The sequence below is a fragment of the Ochotona curzoniae genome, unplaced genomic scaffold (assembly GCF_017591425.1).
Source record: "Ochotona curzoniae isolate NIBS_2020 unplaced genomic scaffold, NIBS_Ocur_1.0 scaffold_1852, whole genome shotgun sequence".
In the NCBI taxonomy this organism is placed as follows: Eukaryota; Metazoa; Chordata; class Mammalia; order Lagomorpha; family Ochotonidae; genus Ochotona; species Ochotona curzoniae.
In genome coordinates, this window is record NW_024467087.1 from 2124817 (window position 1) to 2148660 (window position 23844).

The 23844-nt window shown below is 47.9% G+C and overlaps 1 protein-coding gene across 2 annotated transcripts in view; it reads left to right on the forward strand.

The window, feature by feature from the left end:
- Nucleotides 1–10989, forward strand: part of IDS (iduronate 2-sulfatase) — a 30409-nt gene extending 19420 nt beyond the window's left edge. For both annotated transcript variants that reach the window (XM_040999415.1, XM_040999416.1), the window contains one exon: nucleotides 7143–10989. In XM_040999415.1, the coding sequence (XP_040855349.1) occupies nucleotides 7143–7615 (473 nt within the window). In that variant the 3' untranslated portion in view covers nucleotides 7616–10989. The remainder of the gene's footprint in view (nucleotides 1–7142) is intronic.
- Nucleotides 10990–23844: the final 12855 nt, after the last annotated feature.

Consider the following 23844-nt stretch of genomic DNA (forward strand, 5'->3'; position numbering starts at 1 on the left):
ACAGTTTACATAGTTGAGAGGCATGCAGGCCCACGTTGGCCTCTGATTAGGGTGGGGAGGACCAGGTATGGAGGAAGGTAACGTGGCTGGGGCACAGGTCTAGTGTTTTTTTTTTTTTTTTTTTTTTTTTGCCGTGTCCACAGGAGAGGAGAAGAAGGAGGGGGCTCGTAGCTGTCAAACTACATCAACAATCGGGGATGGAGCTGGTCATTTGATGATGCCTTAGAGACACTGATTTGGGCAACTGTGATCTGAGGGTGTTACTTGAGTGGACTTGATAGTTCTGAGAAGGTGTTGGCTTCATTGCTGCAGGGTTGAGAAAATCTTTCCAAGTTCTGTGGGTGGACAAAATCTAGCACAGGGCATCCACAGCCCCAGGAACCTGTTGCAAAGCTTGGGCAGGAGAATTGTGCAACCTGTTCTGCTTTCCGTCCTGTGATGTGCCCTGCTGGCCTAGATGAGCTGGCCGTCATGTCCCCCATGTGGATCCGGACATGCTGTCCACTGCATAGGCATTAGCAACTGAGGAGGCCCAGTGCTAGTACATGCACTCCAAGGTTGGAGCACACATCCTGTGATTTTCTCAGTGGCTGGAGTCTGAGTCCAGTGGTGTAGTGGAGTTGTTGTCCCAGGAGACCTACCTGGGGTGACCTCAGACTTGACTCTTGTAAGTGAAGTGCCAGCCAGTGCAGGGTCAGGTGTGGTCTGTCACCTGCACAAGCCAACAGCATGTAACAGCATGGTAGTGAGTGCAGTTGCATGGTCAGTGCCTCCCCAGCCCCATATCTCACATGAACCGACAAGTGCTGTAGCCCAGCCTAGGCAGCCTACTGCAGACCCAGTCTTCATGCATACCAGCAGGTGTTACAGCCTGGTCAGGGTGTCCCTAAATGACCTCCACCAGACCTGCTCCAGCCCCAGTTTTGCACATGCCAGCCTCTACTGCAGCTTAGCCTGGCCCAGCCAACATCCCATCCAGCTCTCATGCACACCCATGGGTGCTACAGCTTAGCTCAGCCCAGTGCATCTCCAGACGTGGCTTTCACATATGCCGACAGGTACCTCTGTCTTATCCAGCCTGGCCTGCCTGTATCCCTGGTGCTTATGCTCACTAGTGGTAGGTACAGCTTAGCAGAGGAGTGCCCACAGTTCCCCTGCCAGGCATGTTCCCAGGCCTGCATCTTGCACCTGCTAGAGGGCACTTTGGTTTAGTCTAACATGACTCACATCCAGTCATGGCACTTGTCATCTGGTGCTATGGCCTAGCCTGGCTGGCCCACACCCATTCTGGCTTTCATGTGTGTCAGTGAGTACACAGCCTAGCACAGCCTGACCTGTCCCCGGTCCCAGCTCTCATGCTCACCAGTGGAAGCAGCAGGCCAGTAACGGAGTCTCTGAACTTCCCCTACCACAGCTTCTCCCAGTCTTGGGTCTTCCATGTGCCAGTGAGTAGGTGATACAGCCCTGTCTAGGATTACCTGTTTCTAGTGTTGGCATTTGTCATCAGGTACTACAACCCAATTTAGTTTGGCTGTCCCCAGTCCCAGCTCTCACCTCGGGGTTTAGTAGCCTAGGTTAGCCTGGCCCATCCCCAGCCCTCATGTGCACTGGTGGAGTTGCGGTTTTATCCAGCCTTGCCTGTATCCTCTTCTAGCCCTCACTTGTGCCAGTGTGTGCTGTGCATTGATTGGCTCACACTATGTCAACGATTACTGCAGCCCAGCCTGATTTAGCCTGCCCGCCAGCCCCAGCTCTTAAGCTCACTAGTGTGAACTGTTCCTAGCAAGGGAGTTCCCCACGTTCATGTACCAGCCCACTCTCCATAATGTATCTTGTATTTAACAGTGCGTGTTCTTTTCCAGACTGACATGGCTGGCTGCCAGTCCTGGCACTCATTGCTGTGTACTGCAGCAAAACCCAACTGGCCCCTAACCGTTCCTTCTTTCATTGATGGATATTATAGCCTAGCCCAGTCTTGCTCACCCCGATACCTGGCTGTTATATGACCCAGTGGGTGCTGTGACTTAGCTGGCCTGCCCCACACCCATTCTGACTCTCGTTAGTGCCAGCAGGAGCTGGAGCCTAACCCAGTCTGGCCTGCCCACATGCATGTTGACTGCTGTTGCAGCCTGGCCATGCCCAGCCTTCTCTCAGCCCCAGCTTCCACAAGTGTCAGGTAGGTTCCTGTCAGGTGATTTGTGTGGCCCAGCTTGGCTTGGCTCATCACCACTCCCAGCTTTCTCTCTGGAAACCTGCGACTGCTGCAAACCCACAGAGTTAAGCCTACAAGCTCTCTACAGAATCTGTCCCCATGTGGTTCTCTCACATTCTGGTGGGTGTTGTGGCCCAACCTGATGTGACCCACTCCCTGCTCTAACACTCATGGGCTGGTACTGAGACCTAGCTCAATCCGGAATGCCCTGCAGTTCTAGCTTTTTCATGCACTGGTGGGCTGTGGTAGAAGCTACTTACTTAGCCCAACTCAGCTCTCCCATGTTGGCCGTTTCTTGGCCTCCCTCAGACGTGCCCTCCGGCTTTCTCCCACTCCCTCTCAGCTCCCTTGCAGTGACCTGGTCTGTGGAAGCCACTGCAGAAGTCATTCCTCCCCATCAGAGATGCCCTCAGCTGATTCTACTCCAATATGCGCTCAGACTCCGTGTCCTGGACAATCTGAACCCCTTCCCATTCCACTGGTGGGCTGGGGTTGAATGGCGTGGCCTGGAGTTCCCTGCCTTCCCCACTTATCTTAGCTACTGGATGCTTTTTCCCAGTAGTGTAACACTGGCCTAGGTACACAGTGACTTGGCAAGCTGCCTCCCCCTGGGCCGTATCTGATATTCCACATACAGTGTGCAGTCTACAGGACGGCCTGTCATTCTGCATTCAGAATATCTCCCTAGCATTTTTAAAAAAAGATTTATTTATTGGAAAGTCTGATATCCAGAGAGGAAGATCTTCCATCTGATGATTCACTCCCAATTGGGCCAGAGCTGAGCCGATCTGAAGCCAGGAGCCAGGAGCTTCTTTCAGGTCTCCCACGTGGGTGCAGGATCCCAAGGCTTTGGGCGGTTCTTCAATGCTTTCCCAGGCCGCAAGCCCACAAGCAGGGAGCTGGATGGGAAGTGGGGCTGCTTGGACATGAACCGGTGCCCATACGGGATCCCTGGTGTGCAAGGCGAGGACTTTAGCCACTAGGCTACCACGCCAGACCCATCCCTAGCATTTCTTAACCACCTCCACTGCTACCATCTTAGACCATGCTGCTAACAAGTCTTCCAAATTGATGTTACAACTTTATAAAGGGTCTCTTTGTGCCCTTAGCCCTAGGTTTTTCCAAGTGATGCTGTTAAAACCCAAGGCAAGCTATATTAGTCATTCCTGGAGTCTCCTATGCTCCCAGCTCAGCTCAGTGAAAACCCTGTAATAGCTGACAAGGCCTTATGTGATGCAACCCCCTATAATTCCCCTAATCTTTTCTTCTGACAAGTACTCAGGCCAGCCGTCCTGCCTAGTGCCCACCGTCCGAGCTGATCTCCTTGTGTGTTCCTGATCAGATTCAGAGTAGACCTTTTATTGAGTGTGCTCCTGTGTCTCGGTGATGTCAGCTGGTGACAGTGATGCTAGGAGTATAAGCCAGAAAATAAAATGGTTTTTCTGTGCTTTTTATTTTATATTTTAAAGATTTATTTTTTATTGGAAACTCAGATATACAAAGAGGAAGATCTTGCATCGGTTGATTCTACTCCCCAAGCAGCCGAGCTTCTTCTGGATCTCCCACGCGGGTACAGGGTCCCAAGGCTTTGGGCCGTTCTTGACTGCTTTCCCAGGCCACAGGCAGGGAGCTGGATGGGAAGTGGAGCTGCCAGGATTAGAACCGGCGCCCATGTGGGATCCTGCCACTGCATGGCAAGAATTTTAGCTGCTAGGCTACTGCAGTGGGCCCTGGAAAAATAAAATTTAAAAGTTTATTTTTAAGCTTTCTTTTGTTATGTACAACTTAAATATATTAAAAAAATGAAATTTGGCATCGTAAAGCAAAATCTTAAAGATCAGAAAGGCTAGCATAATAGGAAAAAACAAAGGTTAATTTTAACAGGATTTATTATAAAGCAAAGGATTTAGATAATAAAGATATCGCAATGATGATCACATGCCACTTTATATCAGTTAGGATAGCCATTTAAAAAAGATAGCAAGTGTTAGGACATGGAGAAATTGGAATGCATTGATGACACGACTGTAAGCTGGTAAGGTTGCAATAAGAACAGTTTGGTGATTCCTCAGAGTTCAACAGAATTACCATATGCACTTCCAGGGACATATCCCACAGAACCTAGAACAAATATTTATGCAAAAACTTTGTTACCAGTTCTTCGAGGTAACCGGAAGGTGGAAGCAAGCTGAGGTGTTCATTGCCAGAGGAGGGCTAAACAAAGTGTGGTCTGTTCATACAGAAGAATAGTATTCAGACTTAAAAGGGAAAGAAAGCTTGGCGCAGGTATGAACAGCCGAATACATTGGCTTCCTTGGGGGAAGGAAGCTCAGCGGGACTTTGGGACCACTCCATTCTGGAGGCCAGGTTTTTTGGCCCATGGGGGTGGCTGTACCTGGGCTGCATGCTGCCCTGAGGGAGGGGCTCACGCAGTGGGCCTTCAAGACCCCCACCTTGGAGGCTCTCCGAGCTTGGTGTAGGTACGAACAGCCGAGCACATTGGCTTCATTGGGGAAGGGAGGCTCAGCGGGCCTTCGGGACCACCCCATCCTGGAGGTCATGTTTTTTGGCCTACAGGGGTACCTGTAGCTGGGTAGCCTGGGTGCCAAAGGTGTGGGGCGAAGCTACTTGGGCTGCCCAGTGTGCGAGAGCTGCCACTGGGAGGAGGTTGAATGGAGGAGCTTGGGAAACTCCCTCATTGGGACGCAGTCCCTGCAGGTAAGTGCAAGAAGCAAGGCAAGGAGCAGCCCAAACCATGCCGGGTTACAGTACCCACCGACATACATGTGGTCAGGTCTGGGGACAGACCAGTCTGGGCCAGCACATAATACCACTGGCAGATCAGAGAACCAGGGCAGGGGACAGGAGGAATCGGCAACACCGGCCAGTTCACATTAGGACCAGAACAGCAATCAGGCCGGGCTGAGAAACACTGCAGCACCATCAATAGGAGCTGGACCAGGAGGTGGGGCAGACTAGGCTAGGCTAGGCTGCACAATAAAACTGCGGAAGCTCAGGTGAGGCAAGTCATGCCAGCCTGGGCCAAGCGAGGCCTGGTACGTGAGTCCCAGGGACAGGGGATCTGACAGGGCTTGGGTAGGTTGGCTCAGGTATAGGGACCACATGTGTGGTGCGGGATGCATTCCTGAGCCCCGGGGACAGGGGAACTGGTGGGGTGTGGGTTCACTTGGCCAGATCCTGGGGCCCATATATTAGGTGGGTGTTGGAGTCGTGAACTCCAGGGATGGGGGATCTGGGAGGTTTGGATCTCCTGGCCTGGGTACCAGGGCCCTCCTCCTAGGTGGGTGCCAGATTCGTGAGCCTCAGGGGTGGGGGTTCCAGCGATGCTTGGGACACCTGGTGCAGCTTCTTGGACTCACCTGCAAGAACATGCCTTACTTAATGAAAAGGGTGGAGCAATGGACAGAGGCCGTTGTAAAAGGAGATTAAGGCAGCACATTTGGTGCTGTAGCAGAACAGAACTAACTGGACAACAACCCCAAACAAACGATGACAGCAGATAATCTCAGTGCATGGAGCCAGTGGACACTGGGAGGGTGACATCCTCGGATTGGTGCAATTGGCAGAATTCCAGAACTATCCAAACCACTTGGACAGAACCCTCGGAGTATGTCCACCTGGAGACTCTGGGTTGATATGAGGTGGCGGTTCCTCGTCCGTGGGTACTGGGATGTGTGGAAAGTCGTGAGTGGTTTCCCCCTTTGTCTCTCCCCTTCCTCCAGGAACAGCAAGAAGAAATAGCAAATTTGGAAGCAATGAATTCACCCAATTTTCCCTAAACTTTTATCCTTCCCAACCTGAACAACCATGTAATCATTGTTTTAAAAAATAAAAATAAAAAGGGGGTGGGGAGAGATTCTGACACATGCTGGCGCTGGCTGAACCCGGGGATATTGTGCCAAATGAAATAAGCCAGTTACAGAAGGGGAAGTACTGAGTGATGTCACTCAGATGAGGTATTGAAGTAGTCAACTTCACAGAAAGAGGCAGAGGGTGGTGGTTGCTCACTGTTGGGAGACAGAATAAGGAACTTTTGTTCAATGCAGATAAAATTTCAGTTGAATAATATAAAAAGCACTTGGGAGATGCATAATGGTGATGGATGCGTGACAATATGAAAGCATTTAATGTTGGACTAGAAAGGGTTAAGATGGGTAACTTTATGGTATGTGTGTTACCACAAACGAAAGGCTGGAGTGGGTATTGGGTACAACAGTTCAGAAACCTTTTGGAACTTCACATCCCATATCAGAATGTCTGGGTTTGAATCCAAGCTCCATTTGCAGCCTTGCTTCCTGTTCCTGCATACTCTGGGAAGCGGTGTTGGTGGCTCATGTCCAGGGCCCCAGTACTGTGTGCGAGACTTGCGTTGACTTTCTGGCCCCTGGCTCCTGCTTGAGCAAACCCCAGCTGCTGTGGGCATCTGGACAATGAGCCACCGCATGTTCTGTTTATCTCTGTCCCTCTGCCTTTCAAATAAAAATTAAAATGAAAAAAAGATGAACCACATCCAAAAATGTACACTTCAGGAGAGGAGAGCTCTGTGGCATTATGCTGCAAGATTCAAAATATCCTGCTGTTGTATAGGCTTTTTACCCGGTGGTGCTAGTGTTAATTGATGATCTGGCCTGTTCAATTATTACACTATCTGGCGGAAAATTCACGTGATTCCTCAAAGTGCCAAGAAGTTGAAGGCACTTTAATTTTCTGCACCACTATTTGACTGGCTAAGAAATCATTTGATGGTTAGGTGCTCAGATGGAGGTAATCCTAAACTTCTTTGGCTAAAAATAAATGTTATAAATGAAAGAAAACATTGGAGCCCCAACAGGTTCCTTTCCCCATCCTGCTTGCTTGTGACATGCTTCTGTGATGTTAATGGATTTTGTTGTACCACTTCCTGTTTTAGGCAGGCAAACCACGGACCTTGTGGAACTCTTGTCGCTCTTCCCTACACTCGCTGGACTGGCAGGACTGCAAGTTCCACCTCGCTGTCCCATTCCTTCATTTCATGTTGGGCTGTGCAGAGAAGGCAAGAACCTTCTAAAGCATTTTCGATCTCATCAGTTGGAAGAGGGTCCGTACGTCCCTGCTAATCCCCGTGAGTCAGTTGCCTATAGCCAGTACCCTCGGCCTGCAGACTTCCCTCAGTGGAATTCTGACAAGCCAAGTTTGAAAGATATAAAGGTCATGGGATACTCCATACGTACCATAGACTATAGATACACTGTGTGGGTTAGCTTTAGTCCTGATGAATTTCTGGCTAACTTTTCTGACATCCACGCAGGGGAGCTGTATTTTGTGGATTCGGATCCACTGCAGGATCACAATATGTATAATTACTCCCACAGTGAAGAATTTCCCCTGCCTTTCACGCCTTGAGTTTTGTCAAGCACGGCGGTAAAGCGTGCCCTCTCCAGGTGGTGAGAGTAGTTAGTGCTGGTTAGACTGTGACTACTTGCCACGTTGCAGGCATGCACGCAGTTGAAGTGTACACCAACAGCTTGGCCTAAAAATTTAGTTTCTATCCCAGTTTTTATTTATTGAAATTAATTGGTAATTGGATGGGGACTGGGATGAGCCCGTTTTTCCTCTTAAACCAGTTATAGCTTACCCAACTTATTAAATAAATCATCAGTCTTACTAAGTTGTAAATCATTTTAAGGATTGTGAAGACTTTTAATTAGTATAATTAACATTTCAATACCATAGAATGTAGTCATATATTCCTTAATGGGAAAGTAAGCAGAAAGGCAGGGTGGAGTAATAAGATTAGCCTGTATCATCTTAGGAAGGGAGGAATATTTACAAGTCATAACTTGTCAAAGCTGATCAATTTTCAGTCACTTTCAGAAGAGCTAACAGCTGCCTAAAGAACCAAGTAAAGATGAACAAGATATGACAGATGGGATTGTTTCTGAAGCATTTAAATGGTCACCAGAAAAAAACAAGACATATTAAAATCAGTCAAAGTTGATGATAGCAATTTCTTACTAATTAGCCTAACCTAGTAGTATATATTGCCATGATCTCAGAGGTTACTGGTCAGTTTGTGCTTGGGTGAAGATTTTTCATTTCTCATGCTGTTGAATTTGTCTGTTTCTTCTGGAATCCTTGGCATTTGTGGACAGTTTCTATTAACTTTTTTTTCCTATCACATTTTGTATCCTCTTATTCTCTCCACTGTGGTTGTGACAATACAATCTAGATTATCTTTCTCACTCATTTTCAGTATATTTAGCTTTGTTTATACTGCCTTCTAGTTGGAATGAAGCTTTCACACAGATTTTCATGTTACATCCATTTGTTTGCTGCCTCTGGTTGGTTACAGCATGCACTCTTTTTTCTTGTTTTATTTTTGAAGCACAGTTTTAGTATCAGAAACCTCCAAGTTCTGCTCTTGATGAAGTCAGTCGTAAGCTGGGGCTGTGTGTCAGGAGAGAAAGCAAGGAAGCTATGGCATGCAGCTGCCAGCTTAGCGGTGAGTCTGTCATGCTTGTCTTCCAGCTGTGAGTTCTTATTCCCTTCTGTGACCAGAACTCCATCCGGTCTCCGTCTCCACGGGCTACTTTTATACATCTGCCTCCACAGGAAGCACTTGGCTCTCATCCTTTCTGCATGAGCGCAAAGCTCCAGAATGCTTAGGTCTCCTTAGGTTTTAGTTTTTCTTGACTTTCCTTTATGGATTTCTCCTTCTAGAAGCAAGGGCTGCATTTCAACTTGAATGGAATACAACAAGTCATCTTACAAGTTACAGTTGTTTTTTGTGTTTCTTTATTGAACCCAATTTAGAGCTGTTTTCATTTTTCATGTGTCCAACATTAGGATGAGTAACCACTTTTAGGTTTCCAGGTATCAAAATGCATGATAGTCCTTCTCTTTTATGGCAGAAACACAAATTTGTCACTTCATATAACCTTTCCTCACTCCTGCTGAACAAGGTATGTCTTACTAATGAATCTCTAGTAAGTTTATTTGGAGAAATCTATTTCCTTTCAGCAAGGGTTCTTTTATGTAGTTTAATTGAAGCCAGAGCTGTGATCCCAAACTTTTTACATAACCCTAGTTCAACAGTTCACAAACAGGAGGGCACATCAGAAGCACCTGAAGGGTTGCTTGGAGGCAGCATGCTGGCATTTGTACACAGAGGTTCTCATTTAGCGTGTGGGGTATGACCTGCTTCAGGCTGCAAGGTGACGCTGCTGCTCCAGTATCCACACTGAGAAGCCCTGCCCTAGGTCTGTGTTGTCTACTTGATAGCTGCTAAGAACATGTAGCTATTTAAATTTAAATTGTAGAAAGTAAAATTTAAAAAGAAGATTCTCTGTCACTTCATGTTCAACATCATATTCCGAGTGCTCGGTAACCACACATCTAGAGCATTTCTATCACAGCAGAAAGTGTACTGAGCAGAGAGCTGCCCTACATTGTCTCTAGATGTGAGCTGAATCCACTGGCTCCTGATCAGCTCCTCCTGTGAGCTGTTTTTCTATCCTGCGTTTGCCCACAAAAACTTAGCCAGAGGTGGTGATTGAGTACGGAGTTCACTATGGCAGCCAGTCTCTTGCCCTGCATTCCATCACCATCACCTCGGTCCTGCTTCCCTCTTTCCTGAGTAGTTAACCCGCCCCTCCTTGTTCCACCCCTGCTCCTAAAGGAATCCATGTGTCTTCCTGAAGTCCTCTTTGATCCTTCCCTTTATAAACACCGTCAGTGCCTACTAAGGGTCTACATAGACCTCCGCTGAGCAGTCAGAGTCTTCCCTGGCTCCACAATGCCCCTTTCCTTGGCTGACCAGCTCACCTGCTGGTCCCTAACTTTCCCTGGCCTATCCGTGCCTCCCTGACTACTTCTAGATTTTACCTACCCCTTCTGCCCCCATCCACTCATACTCATCTTCATAAACGACATCTATACTCCCCCTGAAGAGGCTGAGGCTTTTGTGATCCTAGTCTGCATTATGGGATGAAATGTATGTTACCGAAGAATCTTGTTTTTATTTTACTTGAAAACAGTAGTTTTTCCCATCATAAAATGGATGAACTGGAAAACAGAAGTGTAATAAAAAAGCAACGAAATACATGAAGCTTGTGTCCTGAGATAGTCACTAATATCTTGTCCTTTCGGGTGGCATGAATTTGTCACATTGTGATCTTACTATGTTCTGTATAATGGAAGTTATGCCTTTTTTGCAGTATTATGTATGGTGATTTCAGAGCTTTGCAAAGATACTTTATGTGCTGGTAAACCACGTAGTTTTGTCACAATTTAGGTAACCTTCTTTCAGTTGTTGGAAATGTAGCTTATTCCTGAATTAACAGTAATACAAATAATGATGTGATGTCAGCTTTGTGAATAAAACATTTTTATGTATTCAAAATTATGCGCTTAGGATAGTCTTTCAGTGCCAAGTTTGTCAAAAAGATCTTTGTTTTGCTGCTTTCCTCACTCTGTTGCAACCTTAAGATAGTGCAGCTTAAAGAAACAAAGTAATAAGCATACAAATAAAAGCAAACAGCCCTGTAGTAACAGGCGAAAACCGATAGCTTATTTTAACTTCGAATTCTTTTCCAGTGACCTTGATTGTTGTTCTTTCTGTATGGGTTTTACACAGTCACATTTCCAGTTGTATGAACTTGTCTTTAAATGTTGTTTATGGATTTTACTTTTAAAAGTAAATAATTTTTCCTTAATATTTTCCTGTTACACATGGAGACCCTATGATCTGGAGATTCAATAAATATTCATTTTGCTTTGTATATTTTGTGGTTTGTTTTTGTACTTTCACTGTCTTTCCATCGCATTGTAATATATATATATATATATACACACACACTCTATAGTATCTATTGTATAGAACCTGGAAAAAGATAAAAAATGGTAAGGAGAAGAAGTCCTCCTTTCAGAATATGATCACAGTTGACATAGATATATTTCTGTGTCCTGTCCACATACATTCACATAAATGGGTACATTTTTAACTTTATGTAGCTGAAATTTACCACATTCGATCTCTATCTTGCTTTTTTGATCTAATGTAATATCAGCACTGTTTTTTATGTCATTGACAGTTCTTTATGAACAGTTTTAATGATATACTGGCCTTTAAACTTTTGCACTGAAATTGTGATGTTTTTGTTTATATTTTAAGTAGTGGTAAGACACATGTAAAACTAGCCATGTTGGGGAGGTTCTGCAGCATCAAGGCCATTCACAGTGCTGTGGTGGTGTCAGCACCAGACATTCACAAAACTCTTTTTCATCATGCAGAATTGAAACTCTTTCATGGAACACTAATTGCATCTCCTCTTCCTGCTGTCCCCTGGCACCCAGCTTTCTGCCTTCTCGATTGGAATTTCACTACTCGAGGTGCCTCATTTAAGTGGAAGTATTTGTCCCATGTGTGACTGCGTTGTTGCACTGAGCATAAGATCCTCAGTTTATCCATGTTATAGCTTGTGTCAAATTTCTTTCCCTTTCAGGCTGAATAGTATTCCATTATTTGTATAGTATTTTATTAATTCAGGCATCCTCTGATAGATACTTGGCTTTTGAGCCCTTGAAAGTAATGGTACTATATCAACATGGGTATATATGTTTGTCCTAGTCCCTGCTCTTAATTCTTTTGGGTACACATGCAGCCTGGGTGAATCGCTTTAAAATGTTGGGATGTGTAATCTAGAGCAGCCTTATCCTCATCACAGGGGAAAGATTTCTCTGGACAGTGACAAGGGGCTGGCTCTTCACCCTCTCAGCCCAAACTTATTGTTGCCTATCAGGTTCCCAATCTGCCCCATATGTCACTGTGAAAAGTTTTGAGCATAAATTCCCAAGTGTGGGCTTAGCCCCTTTTCTTAACCCAAGGACACCCTACAGGTTATAGCTCTTCAGAGGGGTCTGTTGAATCCTGGCCTGTGACATGGGATTAAAGTATTCAGGCTATCCCTTTGGTTTCTGCCTGTGGTCTCCTTAGCATTGGGCATAGCCCTTTGCACCTGCTGTTAGCCAAGCCCCTTCATGCCCTGTTACGCTCCATGTCCCCTTGATTGTCCAAGGTGGTTTCTCTTTCCTGCCCAGGAGGACTTGAACCAGAGTGGGCTGTCAACAAGTAGGTGCCTTGGGGGCATTTTGTCGCCGTTGTAAGGTCCCTCACTGCTGTTGAATCTTACCTTTCCCTAGACTACTGGGAGTTCTTGCCACTGTGCCTGTGCCTTTGCTCACATGATGGGGCAGATGCCACTGCTTGCCTGGGTGTGTGATGTGCTGGGGAATCCATCCTCAGTAATTTCGATGGTTACTGATGTAATTTCTCAGTAATTTCGATGTTGCCTGATGGTTACTCCATGGTATCAATCACCAAATAATGTCTTTGTTTGATTCTGATTCTAGCTGACATCTTAACCTTTGACAGGAGAAGAGCCTGGGTGGAGGACAACTGTGGTTTAAGGTTAGCTCTGGCTCCAAAGCAGGTGTAGGGTGTCAGCTTTCACTTCTAAGCACAGAGCAATGTAGCAGGGCCCACCACAGGAGGAGCCCTACTGACAGTGAAGAACAAAGGCTTGACATCAAGGAGCATATTCATATTCTGCACATACAGGATGCGCGGGAGGATGTGGACAGAGAAGAGGTAAGCTAACTGCTTTTGCTGTATTCCCTGTTACTGCCAGAGATCTAATTTATATGTGGGCAAAAGGAGCAAGACTGAATCTGACATTTACAAAACTCCTGCCTAATTTACTGTCATTTCCAGTGTGCTTTCAATGATTTATATTCAAAACTCGTTATTTACTTAGCAGGTTTTATGAATTCATCTCTTCCACACCATCAAAAACCATACGGTTGTATCTGTGTTAAGTGCAGCCTGAGTTATTGTATGAATGAATCATACTAACTTGGCCATTATCATTATGGGTGAAGTGTTCGCTGCTGTTTTGGGACTGCTTGGTGCTTCTTTAAAATAAAAGAGCATATGAAACATAATGATAACACGGTATAGCTTTCCTCCTTTAGTTTTATTTATTTACTTTTCCCTTTATTTATTAACATAGTTGAGAGGCATGCAGGCCCACGTTGGCCTCTGATTAGGGTGGGGAGGACCAGGTATGGAGGAAGGTAACGTGGCTGGGGCACAGGTCTAGTTTTTTTTTTTTTTGCCGTGTCCACAGGAGAGGAGAAGAAGGAGGGGGCTCGTAGCTGTCAAACTACATCAGCACTCGGGGATGGAGCTGGTCATTTGATGATGCCTTAGAGACACTGATTTGGGCAACTGTGAATCTGAGGGTGTTACTTGAGTGGACTTGATAGTTCTGAGAAGGTGTTGGCTTCATTGCTGCAGGGTTGAGAAAATCTTTCCAAGTTCTATGGGTGGACAAAATCTAGCACAGGGCATCCACAGCCCCAGGAACCTGTTGCAAAGCTTGGGCAGGAGAATTGTGCAACCTGTTCTGCTTTCCATCCTGTGATGTGCCCTGCTGGCCTAGATGAGCTGGCCGTCATGTCCCCCATGTGGATCCGGACATGCTGTCCACTGCATAGGCATTAGCAACTGAGGAGGCCCAGTGCTAGTACATGCACTCCAAGGTTGGAGCACACATCCTGTGATTTTCTCAGTGGCTGGAGTCTGAGTCCAGTGGTGTAGTGGAGTTGTTGTCCCAGGAGACCTACCTGGGGTGACCTCAGACTTGACTCTTGTAAGTGAAGTGCCAGCCAGTGCAGGGTCAGGTGTGGTCTGTCACCTGCACAAGCCAACAGCATGTAACAGCATGGTAGTGAGTGCAGTTGCATGGTCAGTGCCTCCCCAGCCCCATATCTCACATGAACCGACAAGTGCTGTAGCCCAGCCTAGGCAGCCTACTGCAGACCCAGTCTTCATGCATACCAGCAGGTGTTACAGCCTGGTCAGGGTGTCCCTAAATGACCTCCACCAGACCTGCTCCAGCCCCAGTTTTGCACATGCCAGCCTCTACTGCAGCTTAGCCTGGCCCAGCCAACATCCCATCCAGCTCTCATGCAACCCATGGGTGCTACAGCTTAGCTCAGCCCAGTGCATCTCCAGACGTGGCTTTCACATATGCCGACAGGTACCTCTGTCTTATCCAGCCTGGCCTGCCTGTATCCCTGGTGCTTATGCTCACCAGTGGTAGGTACAGCTTAGCAGAGGAGTGCCCACAGTTCCCCTGCCAGGCATGTTCCCAGGCCTGCATCTTGCACCTGCTAGAGGGCACTTTGGTTTAGTCTAACATGACTCACATCCAGTCATGGCATTTGTCATCTGGTGCTGTGGCCTAGCCTGGCTGGCCCACACCCATTCTGGCTTTCATGTGTGTCAGTGAGTACACAGCCTAGCACAGCCTGACCTGTCCCCGGTCCCAGCTCTCATGCTCACCAGTGGAAGCAGCAGGCCAGTAACGGAGTCTCTGAACTTCCCCTACCACAGCTTCTCCCAGTCTTGGGTCTTCCATGTGCCAGTGAGTGGGTGATACAGCCCTGTCTGGGATTACCTGCTTCCAGTGTTATCTGGTGAAAGGTGCTGTAGCCTGGCCCAGCCCAGCTGCCTCCAGTCCTGCTCTCCCCATTATATGTAATAGCCTACCCCAGCCTGGCTCAGTGCTCATGTGCACTGGCGGGTGTTGCAGTCCAACAGCACCTGCATCACATTCTCGCTCTTGCTCATTCTAGGGTGTGTCATGAACTGGTACAGCTTGGTTTGCCCCCAAATCTGTTGCACAAGTATGCCGACTAGTGCTGCAGCCCACCCTGGTGTAGCCTGCTCCAGACCCTGGCTCTCATGCTCACAAGTGGGATCTGCATTCTAGCAAGGAAGTTGCCTAACTTCCCCTACCAGGCCTGCTCCTAGTAATGGATCTCACATGTGCAATGGCTGCTTTTGTTCAACTGACATAGCTGCCCCTTGTCCTTGCACTCATCAGTGAGTACTGTGGCTGAGCCTGACTGGTTCACACCCACTCTGGCTTTCAATTATAGGTGCTATAGTCTAGCCCAGCCTGGGCCACTCCCAGACCTGATTCTTGAGTGACAGCAGTTTCCGTGGCCTAGCTGGGCCTGTCCCACACTCATTCTGGCTCTTATGAGTGCCAGTAGGTGCTGGGGCCTAGTCCAGTTTGGCCTACTCTCAGATCCATCCCACATGCATGCCCATGGATGCTGCAGCCTTGAGCAGCCTGCTTCACCATAGCCTCAGTTCTCATGTTCACCAGTAGGAGTTGCAGCCTAGCATGAGGAGGTCCTCTAAGAGGGCTATTTTCAGCTCTCGTCTTACAGGTGTTGGTGGGTGCTTTGAACCAACTTGGCATGGCTTGCCCACAGTCTCAGCTATGGCTGATGGGTGTTACAGCCTAGCCCTGCTGGGCATAACACATACCCTGTCTTGGCTCTCATGTGGGTCAGTGGGTGTTATGGGCTGGCCCAGCTGAACCCATGCAAATGCTGACCAGTGCTGCAGGCTTGCCTTACCTTCCCCCAGTGCCAGTTCTTGCACTCCCCAGTGGGATGTGTGGCCTTGTAGTGGAGTTTCCTGTGTTCCCCATCCCATGCTGGCTCCCAGCCCCAGATCCCATGCATGCTGGAGCATGCAGGAGCCCTGCCTGGCTAACGCTGCCCTCAGTCTCAGCCTTTGCATGTTATCTGTGGGTGTTGCACACTGGCCTCACCCTGCTTCCTTGCAGCCATACTCCTGAGAGTGTCGGGTGAGTTCTGTGGTCCAGCCTCTCTGTGTAAATAGGAGGGTGCTGCAGTTCTACATAGGCAAGCCCACACTTCCCCTACAGAATCTGCCCCCAGGTCCAGTTCTCTCATGTTCTGGTGGCTGCTGTGGCTCAGCCTGACATGACACACTCCCTGTTCTGACAGTCCAGCTTTTGTGTGCACCAGCGGGTAACAGTCAATTCTATTTAGCCCAGCATGGGTCTCCCATGTGCACAGGTGGCTTGGCCTGTCCCAGACATTCTCCAGTTTCCTCCCTCTAAACCACATCCCATCCTGGCTCTCTCACCTACCTGTGAGTGCAGTAACATGGTCCATGGAAGACCCCAGAGTCATTCCTTCCTTGTGAAACATAGCCTTGGGTGCTTGTACTCCAGCAGGTTCCCAGACCTTCTCCGCTTCAACAGTATAAGGGTAAGCAGCAGTACGTGTAGCTTGTCTTCATGTGCATCTTTCATGATGTGTCCCCTACTAGCTTGCTGGACTTTGTCTTTCTAATACCCGTTTTGTCTTCAGGGCTAACTTACCTTCTCATTCTCAAGGGCACAGGCTTCCCTGATACCTTTGATAAGGTCACCCATCAACTGGCATCCTAGTCATAGCACTGCCTCTCAGTCCTCAACTCACCTGTAGTTTCACATTCATTTGTGTGATTTTTTTTCCTATGTCTATTTCCAAGGTAAGCTCCACGGAGGACATAGAGCATCTGTTTTGGCATTGTTTTCTCCCAGTACAGAGTAACACCCTCAGCCAATGTTTGCAGGATGAATGACTATAATATTTGTAATGGTTGCATTGTTTCCGATAGTTTCCTTAAGGTCTTATTAATGTATTAGATTGTTTCAAGTGTTGTTTTGATCATAAAAGCCCAATAACAATAAACATCACACTGTGCATTCATCTTTGGGCACTAGTGTGAGTATTAACATACCTCTAAAGCGTAAAATGATGATGGTGGGCTTTCCATCACAAAGGCATGCACAGGGGACACTTCTCATGCTTTTGGCTCTCAGCACACAAATGTTTTCCTCTACTTGAGAAATTCTTCTGGGAAAAGCTAGAACCCATTTACCACAGGAAGGCACCAAATGCCAGGTCCTTGTTTTCCTGTGACCCCACTGTGGCTGGGTGATAGGCCTCCGTCCCCCTGAGTCTGCAGCAGGAAGCAGTGACGGCAAGGCCCCGAGTCCAGACTGCACTGATGGGCTGTCAGTGGCCCTCTGCTGTGCGGGAGGCTTCAAGGGCTGCCGCCTTCTCAACTTGCTCTCCTTGGATCGCCCCACCCAGCAAGTAGAGCTTAGCTGAAAATAATGTGCAAAGGAGCCAATTTAGAGTTATAGAGCTGCCAGAAAATCAAGTTGTGAAAGAAGGAAAGCTGGCAGTCATCCGTCTGGAAAATTGCCTTTGTATGTAACCGGAGGGCACGCACGTGTATATAAGGATCAAGTGCCTGCCTTCCGATGGCAAGATTTTTCATTTCCCTTTTTGCTTGATATTGCTTTCAAATCAAAGGGAAGCTGTGCCAGAAAACCTCTTGCCCTAAGCTACATATACGAAAATGAACAAGGTTATGGGATTCGCATGTTTTCAATAATGGATCGGTGGTGCCGGCCTTCCTAGGAAATGAAGCGAGACTGTTGCTAGGTTAGTGCCGAGATGCACTGCAGAGCAAAGAGGACCTGATTGCACCCACATTGTCCTCATTACGTTCTTCGCATCTCCCAACCAGTATTTGCATTCAAGCAACTTCCAGAATAGAAATCGATTCTGAGCTGTATAGTCTATCATCTCACTTAAAAAGGTCTCTTTTTTCGAAGATCTATAACATGATAGAGAAAAATATTCTCAAAGCTGTCTATTTTCAAGAAAACAGTATCTGGAAAATTGGTGCAGCAATATAACCTCTTGTAATTTAAGAGTTACAGAAGTGAGGAGGACATTTTCTTCTGGGGTCCACACTTGGATTCATTTGTGTTTTGCAGCTTTGATCCTGCCACGCTGCCAATGGGCGCCACCAGTTTCCATCAGGGATTTGGAACCTGCTCAAGCAAGCTAGGTGGAGAAAATGTAGTTCTACGGGTCGCCACTGGAGGGCGATATGGCACTAAGAACGCAAGAAGGTCGTCCAGCTAGTGGAGAGGTCGCCTAATAATGACTGTCACACATACCGACCCAGAATTCTAGAACAGCATTTTAAAGATACTGTTACAACTTAGCAAGAACAAAATATTCGGCAGATGAAGCGCAGGTCTTGGATCCCCTGGAGTTGTTTTACAACTGCTTTCTAACTTAATTTTTCCATTGTGGGACTGGGTCATATTAGCAGCCCAGAAGGCACAGGTTTATCAGCGGTGAAAACATCCTCCAAAATGACACCAATGTCGTGACTGAAGGCTGTAGCATTTATTACCAAGCACTTTTGCAGAGCAGAATATTGTGCTGCTCTCTCCATCTATTAGGACTGGTGACGATGCCAACTACCCTGTGCTCTACATGAACTGGGGTGCTTGATGGAAGGCAGATGCCCAGTGAAAGGTGAATTCCAGATTAACAATAACTGATTTCTTAATATAACTGTGCTCCAGTCATTGCAAGGGACATGCACAATTATTATTCATCTTAAATTTCAGCTTAACAGATTCACTTATTTTTTTATTTTATTTTTTAAAAATAATCTTACTTAGTTGATTAGGGTACAAAGGGTCAAGGGCTACAGGGTGAAAGTGGGTAATACCATTGTTTCCACACTAATATCATTGTTTACCCATGTATCTGGAGTCGGGGAGAAATAGGGAGAAGCCCCACCCAGCCTCCCACCCATCCCAGGTCCCCAAGGTGAGGCACACTCCGAGGGCCCTACTAAAGCAGTTTTCATAGTTCAACAGGTCTGAATTGCCGCCAATCTCACCATTCCAATCGCAATGAAACCTATTCAGAATCCGCTGGCTGACAGTCTCTTCATGGTTGGGATTCTGAGATCAGCAGTTCAGTTGGAGGGATCTACTAAGAAACTTCATCTGAGGTGATCCCAGACCTGATTCTTGTGTGAGTTTGCCAGTACAGGATCTGGCACCGTTCGTCAGCCCCAATCAGCTTATGTACATGCTGGTTGTTGCAATTGCTGGGTCAGTTCTGCTTCCAGCCCTGTCTTCCACGTGAACCAATGGGTGTTGCAGTCCAGCCCGATCCTACCCACTTCATACTCAGTCCTCATGCAAGCCAGTGGGAGCTGCAGCCTAGTTGGGGTGACTCCCCATAACCCCCACCAGGCCTGCTCCTTACCTTGCTTCCCATGCATGCCAGTATGTACCGCAGACTTGTTCAGTCTGTCCCACATCCCATTTAGCTCTCATGCATGTCAATGGGCATTGAAGCCTAGTTCAACACAACCAACTCACACACATTCTGGCAGGTGCCTTTCTGTCTAGCCACCCCTGCCCCTGTCCTGGTTTTCGTGTTCTGCAGTGGCAGTGGTAACCCAAGAGAGAGGGGCCCACTATTTCCCTCCTAGCCCACTCTCACTCCTGGATTATGCACTCTCCAGGTGCTTCTGGAGTTTAACTTCACAGATTAAGCTCCCAGTGCCAACCTCTGCCAACTGATGCTGCGGCAAAGCCCAACCAACCCTCACCCACTCTAAGTTTTGCTTGCACCAGTTGGAACAGTCAGCCTAGCCTGGATTTTCCTTGATCTAGCTCACATGAGGCCCACAGGTGTTGTAGCCCTGCCTGGTCTGGTCTGCCCCCATCCCAACTCATACTCTCCAGTGGGAGTGGTTGTTCAGCAGGGGAGCCCACATTCCCCTGCCGGCTTTGCCCCCGTCACCCCCTGGTTCTCATGTGTGCTGTTTGGGCACTGGGCCCACATCTGGTACAGCTCACCCCACCTTGGCATTCTGTAACATGCTCTGGTTTGTGTCACGACCAAACCTGACCCGACCCACACTCTATTCTGGTGCTCGGATTTGCCAGCAGGTGATGCGAATGGGTTCAGGCTGGTCTGCCCTCCACCTATGCCATATGTATGCTGGTGGGTATCTTTCTCTGGCTTGGTCTGTTGTGTTCCCTCTCATGGTTCCTGCGCTCACCTGCAGTGACTGTGTCCTGACAGAGGAGTTCCCAAGCTCCTCCATCAGAACCTGTCCCTGTGCCAGATCTTGTGCATACTAGTGGTCCCATGGCCAGTCTTACTTAGCCTACCTCCTGTGCTGGTAGGAACAGTGGCCTTTCCTTGCTGGCTTTTAATCCATTCCAGTTTTTACCGTTAGATGTTGCATCCCAGCCAAGGCTTGTCTATACTGTGACACTGCTCACACATGGCTCATTAGTGGCTGAGACCCAGCCTAATCTGTCCTATATCTACCCAAGTTCTCCAGAGCGCCAAATGGTGCTGGTGTCTATCTTGGTTATGTACACCCAGCCCCAGTCCACACCTGTGCCAAGGGAGATTGCAGACATATCCAGACCAGAAGGTAGCTCCCACTCTGCCTACTGCACTGTCCCATGGGAACCCCATCCTAGCAAGGGTATACTCTCACAGCTCCCCAACCGAGCCTATTCCCAGCCCTAGATTACGTGTGTGCCAGTGATTGCTCTGACCCAGTTGGCTTAACCTCTCACCTGTCTCAGACTTTGCCTTGGATGCTGTGGCCCAGTATCTCTGGCTCATGCAGACCAGTTGGTGTAAGAGCCTAGTTCGGCATGACATGTGCTCCACCCTGATTTCTGTTCTTTCTTGTGAGTTGAGGTTTGCTTGGCCCTGCCCAGTCTGTCCCCTTCCAGTTACAGCTTGGTCTAACCCATGTCCTTTTTGAGGATGCACATTCGGGTGCTGCTGCCTTGACTTGCCCAGACTGTTGTCAGTTCCTTTACCCTTAAGTGATGGCTGGTTCCATGGTCATACCTAGCTCAGCCAATTGCCACCCCAGCTTGCAAGCAAACCTGCGGGACCTGTACTTCCACAAGGTTGGGCCCACACTTCCTGCACAGAATCTACCCCTGGACCTGGTTCTCTGGTATGCTGGTTAGTGTCTTGGCCCTGCCAAGTGTGACCAGTCCACTGTTCTACCACCCAGTCAGGAACTAGTACCTAGCCCTGCCAGACAGGCTCCCATCCATAGCTTTGGTGTGGACTGGTGTTGGCAGTGATGCTCTGCGCTAACAGCCCATCTCAGGATTCCTGATTGGGCTGGTGAATCAGGCTGACCACAATAGATGTTATGGACACCCACTTCCAAACCATCAGGTCTCAGTCCCCACGTTTGCCTGAAAGTTTTGTGTGGTTGTCCTGGGAGTCACCCAGACTTCATCCCTCACCTACACTCACACTGGCCTTATTCATGGGTGTCCCCAGTCAGCAGTTACATATTCTAAAAACCACAGAGCTCGCAGCCAGCCGGCATAGACTGGCATGCATCACTTGGTTCATTGGCTGCCCAAAACCTAGGACTTGGTCACTGGCTTTGGCAGTTTCTTTGGTCTGAGTGTCCAGCATTGGGTCTGGCCTGGCTGGGGCACCCCCACTGCCACCACCCTGCAGGGAGCTGCTTTTACCTCAACCCCATGGCTGAACCCCTCCCAGACTTGTCCTGCTGCAAAATGTTAGCCGCCGGATGGAGCTAGAACTTTAATCCAGTTCCCAATTTTCCCTCCTGATGTACTTACTCTGAGGGAAGAGCTCTTGGGCCTGGAGAAAGCCCAGGACTCAGTCACCACCTGGTGGCAGTGACTTTGCCCTGAGACCCCAGCGTTGGTTCTGGCCTGGTTGGAACACCCCCCACAGCCGCCACCCTACAGGCAGCTGCAGCTGCCCCAACCCCAAGGCCTGAACCCTCACTTATATTTTTACTGATGAAACTTGGCTTCCCTTCACAGAAAGGACAACTCAGTGCTGAAACTGGCACTGAGAGTTTGTTTCCAAGGTGGGTGGATAAGTGCCACATGTCCCCAGAGAAAGCAAATTGGCTCTTAGTCCTACCCACCTACCCAGTGGGAAGAGGGTTCAGAGGACACTTGCTCATCAAGAATCAATCACTGGAGGTGACAGTGTGTTCTTTTCTCAGCTATGGCCCTGCCCCTAATATTCTGCACAAGCACACCAACTGAAGTGACACATTCCAAGTTCCATTTAAAGCTGTAGTTTGGGCTCTGAGTGGCCATGCGCACATATGGTGCCTGCACACAGGCCTTGTGCAGTGACCGTTCCATGGCGAGCCTTGGTGTGCAGGCAGAAGTACCATTAGAGCTCACTTTCTGCAACCATAGAAAAATGACACTGACATTGTTCTATAGACGACACATCAAAGACTTGGAACCCGAGGCTGCTTAAATACCAGGTCTCAACATGTTCATCTTCACCTCCTCCTACCACTGACGAGGCTCTCCTATCTGGTGGGAGATTTCCATGAAGCAGTGAGAACCTGTGTCCCCAGAATATCTGCTTTATGATTTGGTGGGGAAACGAGAGCAGCTGAACAGCCTTCAGTCCCTTGGCTCTCTTTAGGATCTGCTTGCAATTTCTCATGGGCTAGGAGAAATGTGGGTTATCGCCTGAGCACCAGCAAGGGAAGAGCTTCTATGCACACCTGGCTTGAGCTCATCGTGCCACTTGAGCACTCTGTGGGTGATGGAGTCTCCTTCCCTACTCAGCCAGTTTGCTCAGCAGAATGGAGGAAAGAAGAGCTGATGGCTTTGAGCTGTCTCTTGAGCTCTGAGCCATGTGAGGATATACTACTGCCGAGCATGCCACTTACTGCACAAGGTGCCTCTTTCTCCTCTTTATCTTCCATGACTCAGGGCAACGTGAACCCCACCTGAAAGCAATCCATGTGATCATTCGCTGAACGTTGTTGGGCAGTAGACTCTCTGAAGAACAATGTTTCTGAAAAAAGCAGCAAATTAATACAATTATTCTTTTGAAATTATTAAAATCTGTAGCAATGATTAAGATAATTTTCCCTCTGTTGTATTAAATTGTGAGTGTCTGCAGCGTAAGGATTGTGTTAAATCTCTACTCTTCCACTAGGGATGGAGGTTCAAGCTCTTGGTCCTGACCCTGACACACAAGTTAACCTGGAATAAATCTGGGTCAGTTGTGTCACTTTTTGATTACTGCTTGGCAGCTTCAAAGAAACCAGGAACGAGTAGAATGTACCTGTGTCTTGGATCTGATTCCCACTCTATTTCTGACAAGCTGGGTGGTTTTAAGTAAGTACTCTAATCTCTGAGTCTCAGCTAGTTTCCTTGTGTATAAAAGGACACGATCCTCCACCCTGTCTCACTGAGTTGTTGGGATGTGATCAAATCATGGGAACTGTTCCAACAGTTCCATTCCAAAGCATTAGAATGGTTATACTACTGCAATGCCATGCTGCATTTACACATGCTTGATCTGTCGGCTCCTTAAGGAGTGCTGGCTGAGATGTGCCCCCTAGTTGGTGGTAGAGTTAACACTAGGAGTCTGTTTCCTTCATGACTTTTGGTTCACTGTTCTTCTTCTCCTTCTTCTTTTCTTTCCCCCACAAAAAAGACCTCAGTGAACTGTATGTATTCATGTCAAATAAAACTCAACTTCAAGTCCTAGGTTCTGACATCCTTGCATCCCTGACTGGCCCTGCCTGGTTCTGATGGGATGGTAGGTCAAAGGTCGGGTGAAGGAGCAGAGGCGAGGCCTGGTTTTCCCAGACAGTTCCTCTGTGGAATGTTTTGTGGTCGCTGTCATCATTTGTCATTCAAACTACTTGCCAGGCCCCTTTTATCATTTTCCTTTTTACTGATGCACAGCAGCTGCGTATACTGAAGACCTGCAGCAAACATTGGAGTGGACGCCCTGTGCTCTAAGGCTCAAAGCACTCCTTTCCCAGGGTTCCATTTACTAGCAGCTATTCACAT